The 3,776-nt window shown below is 54.0% G+C and overlaps 1 protein-coding gene across 5 annotated transcripts in view; it reads right to left on the bottom strand.

Moving 5' to 3' along the window:
* CACNB1 (calcium voltage-gated channel auxiliary subunit beta 1) overlaps positions 1-3,776 on the bottom strand; it is a 39,482-nt gene that overhangs the window by 10,943 nt on the left and 24,763 nt on the right. For 3 of the 5 annotated variants that reach the window (XM_019507432.1, XM_019507464.1, XM_019507455.1), the window contains exons 8-10: positions 3,479-3,537; positions 2,342-2,451; positions 492-643 (exon numbers count right to left, since the gene is read on the bottom strand). In XM_019507432.1, the coding sequence (XP_019362977.1) occupies positions 492-643; positions 2,342-2,451; positions 3,479-3,537 (321 nt within the window). Of the gene's footprint in view, positions 1-491; positions 644-1,551; positions 1,561-2,341; positions 2,452-3,478; positions 3,538-3,776 lie in introns of all 5 variants that reach the window. The other 2 variants (XM_019507447.1, XM_019507441.1) reach the window with 1 other exon arrangement.

The raw sequence follows: 3,776 nt of genomic DNA, 5'->3' as shown, positions 1-3,776 counted from the left end.
ACCATTTGGACCTGCTGTGGGCTTCCTGAGTTCTTTACAACAGAACAGCTGATCTATTATTGTTTCATAGGCACAAACCAAGTGAAAGTGAAGAGCTGGCATTTTCCAAGGACTGCTTTGAGTCTAAGAGGTTGAGAACCAGTGGCCCACTCACTGTAACTGAGACTGACAGCTTTGTAACTAATTGGAGTGCCTTTAACTGTGTCAGGCACAATGAAGAAAAGGCCCAGTCCAGGACCCGTCATCAGAAGCCCTGAAGTGGATGGTAACTTATCCATGTCAAAGTTGCTCATACCACAGGGGTGAAGACAATTCTCATTACCCACACAGCAGCTGTGGGTGCTGATATTAGCAGCTCCAATACTGACCAGCTCTTAATTTTCAAGGCTTCTCATCATCAGTTTGGGGGCTGCAAGTGCATATTCCAATGGCACTGTGCACTGAGTCCTGGGCCTCACAGCTCCATGCCCCACAGGGAGGAACACACTCACCTTAGGGGAGGTGATCTTGATGTACACAATGATGGGGGCCAGTGAGGTCTTGGCTAGCTGGGCTGGGTGGTTGATGGTGTCTGCATCAAGAGCCACAAGCTGCAGGGTCCGGGCCAGTTCGAAAATGCGCTCAATCTCACTCTGCACCTCAGCTGTCAGAGCAGAGACACAGTGAGAAGCTTGGAAGTGGGCTGGGGGGGAGCAGGACAAAGGTTGGGGAGAGTATGGAGAGGTGGAGGAAATAGGTACAATGTGTGTGTAGGGGGGGAGCAATTTGGAAGAGCCAGGTATGATAACGGGTTGGGGCAGGGACCATGGGGAGGGTATAGGGAGAGATGGAGGGGGACAGTTGTAGGGGCTAGTCATGAAGCCAGGGACTGGGGGCCATGTTCCCCAAAGGCAAAGGCAGTGGTGTCACCTAGACACAGAGGGAGACACCTGGGTTTCCATGCAGCAGCATCATCTCCCCTTCCTGGCTGGTGAGACGTGGCTCCTGTGTCACCATTGCTGGGAATAGTCCCACCACAGCCAGGATACTGCACCAGTTATGCCACAGGCTGGGCAATAGGGGAGACCTGGAGAACACAGACCTGACCTGTGTCTATTGGGTATCCCTGGGCAGGGGAAGTGCACTGCTATATAGAGCAGGAGATGGGGAGGAACCACAGCAGGGGACAAACCAAAACCCAGACCCTGGGGCATCTGTACCTGGGTTGAGCATATTGGGCTCGTCTCTAATCCTAGAGCCTCAGATCAGTCCTGGTCTTCAAGACCAGAAGGACCACAGGGAAGGGACAGCTGCCTTCCAGCACCCAGGCTCTGGGCCACATGGAAGGAGCAAGACTCCAGCTCTGGCTGCCCTGAGTTTGTGGGATACTGACTGCCAGCAGCTATGTGCTCTAAGAAGATCCCAGAAGAGAAGGGGAAAGGAGCAGGTTGAGATCTCACTCTCCAGTGGCTAGGGAAGTGGGTATTACCCATCGGTCCCTGCCATGCTGTGGCTGGCAATGGCTCCCATACAGGGTTAGAGTGCTGTGCCCGAGAGGTTAAGGCTACATACCCAAGACATCTGTATCAGGAGCAGGGAAGGAAGGAAGCCACGCGGAGGGGAGGAAAAAAAATAAAAGGAAAAATAAAGAAAAGAAAGGGAGGGGGGAAAAAGAGGAGTGAATTGAATGGACTGTCAGCAGCAAAGATGGTCCCAGGCATCGGAGCAGCAGACTCCTGCCCCCGCCCAGCCAGGCTCACAGGAGCAGCAGGTCAGCAAGTCATATTAGTCACCCCTTCTGCACGGCAGCAAAAATGGCATTGTTTACCATGAGGCACACAACCCCCACCTCTTCCCAGCTCTGCTGGAAGGGGGGCAGTCCAGGCATATCACATCCTAATGTGCACTGAGGGAGCCTGCCCTGGTGTTGCCAAGCATCCCAGCATGCCTAGGGGGATGAGCAATGCCAAGGAAGTGGCATCTCTAGGTCAGTCCCTCTTTCAGCCCAGCACAAGCAGGCAAGAGCACAGCTGGAAGGCCTGGCCCAGGGGCAGGGGTGGGCAAAGAGGGGAGCATGCGTGAGGAGTTCCTTGCCAACAGGGCATGAGGTGGGGGGCATGCCCCAAGGCATTGTGGGAATTCCAGGGGTGGGCAAAGGAGGAAGCAGGTGGCTCCCAACTGATACAGATCGGAGGCAGGCAGGCTTTGAAGGTTTAAGCCCTCAGAGCAATGCCAGTGGCCAAGCAACTGAGGTTAATGCTACACCATCCTCCAAAATAACCATGCAGGGGGGAGGTGGGTGGGAAGGGTTAGATCCATGGCTCTTCCCTCCCCACCCTCCCAGGAGTCACCCCTGTCTTACCCAGGCTGGAGCGTGTGCTGGAGCGTTCGATGATGGTGTGTTTGCTGGGGTTATTCAGCACGGAGCGCTTGGCCAGGGAGATGTCGGCTGTCACCCGCGTGATGGAGATCCTGGGAGGCACATGGAGGGGGGTGAAGGGGTGTGTGTAGGAGAGAGGAATGAGAGTGTGAAAAGGAGAGACAGAAAGAGAGAGCATGGGTGGTCAGCCATTGCCCCTAACAGCTGGGACCCTTGCTTAGAGGTTGTATAAGGTGACTCTACAGTAGCCCAGAGCTGGGGATGCAAATCCCAGTCACCTATGAAGGGAACTCTCTTTCCAGCCCTCCCCTTGCACATCCGCACTGCTTCCTGCTGCCTGTTTCATATAGGAAAGGCAGCAAGAGAACAGGACTCCTGGAGTGCCTATACACATGCTCTGGGGTTGAGGTGGGGCACGTTTTAATTAAAGCAGGTCTCAGGAGCTACTCTAATTAAAATGCCACAGCATCTCTTGTATTCAGTGTCCTGCATTGCAAAATGGCAGTGGGGGCTCCATTTTGAGTGAGCTGCCTCCTTGTTGCTGTGCCTCAGGTTCTCCACCTGCAAAATGAGTTTCAGGATACTGCCAGGGGGATTCCACTCCTGCCTGCAGTATGCCCATGAGGCCCTCAGTTGGAAAGGGTGAGGGACGGCGAAGAGTTGTCTCTGCCTGGAAGGTGGCATCCTATTTCCAGCTGGGGGAAGAGCATGTGACCCACTGCACTGGGTTCTCATTTTATTGTCTCTCAGGGAGCCTGTCACCATGGCTGTTGGGCACGGGGCTGCCCCAGGAAACATGGATTTAAGTGAACCAGTAGTCTCTAGATATCCAGGGGAGAAGAATTGGGTCCAACTGTGCCCACAGGTTTGGGAACTGGAGCCCAACCTCCAGTAGGACAGGACAGAGTAGTCAGAAGGTGCACCACCTCCAGCCCCTACTCCACCACAGTGTTCTCCAGTCCTGATTCCGAGTGTGACTTGGGAGAAAGAAGGCATGATAGACAGGGTTAACCTCCACATCCTATTTGCATGCCCCCAACACCCAGTTTCTAAGCCTGAGAGCCACAGACCCAACCAATGCTCTCATGGCTTAAGTTGTCTGCCTGAGATATCCCTCACCTGCCATCAAAGCGATGCTTCAGGAAGTCAAAAAGAGCTTTCTGCATCATGTCTGTCACCTGGGAAGAGAGGGACACAGTGGAGCTGGGCACCCTGGAGCAGAGTGGGGATTCATTGTGCTGGTCAGGTTGGCGTTTCCAAGCCTGTAGGTGTGCAGGGAATTGTTCATCCCCAGGTGGAGCACTTAACATCAGCGTTGATCTTCAACTGGTTCTGGTCTGCCCAATTTGCAAGCCTGTCTAGGTTCACCTGTATCTGCAGCCTATCTTTAAGCATGACCACACTTCCCCATAACTTG

The sequence above is a fragment of the Gavialis gangeticus genome, unplaced genomic scaffold (genome assembly GCF_001723915.1).
Source record: "Gavialis gangeticus isolate Ggan-Ray unplaced genomic scaffold, GavGan_comp1, whole genome shotgun sequence".
Lineage (NCBI taxonomy): Eukaryota > Metazoa > Chordata > Crocodylia > Gavialidae > Gavialis > Gavialis gangeticus.
Note: the sequence above shows the minus strand (reverse complement) of the source record. Positions and strands in the feature narration are given on the sequence as shown.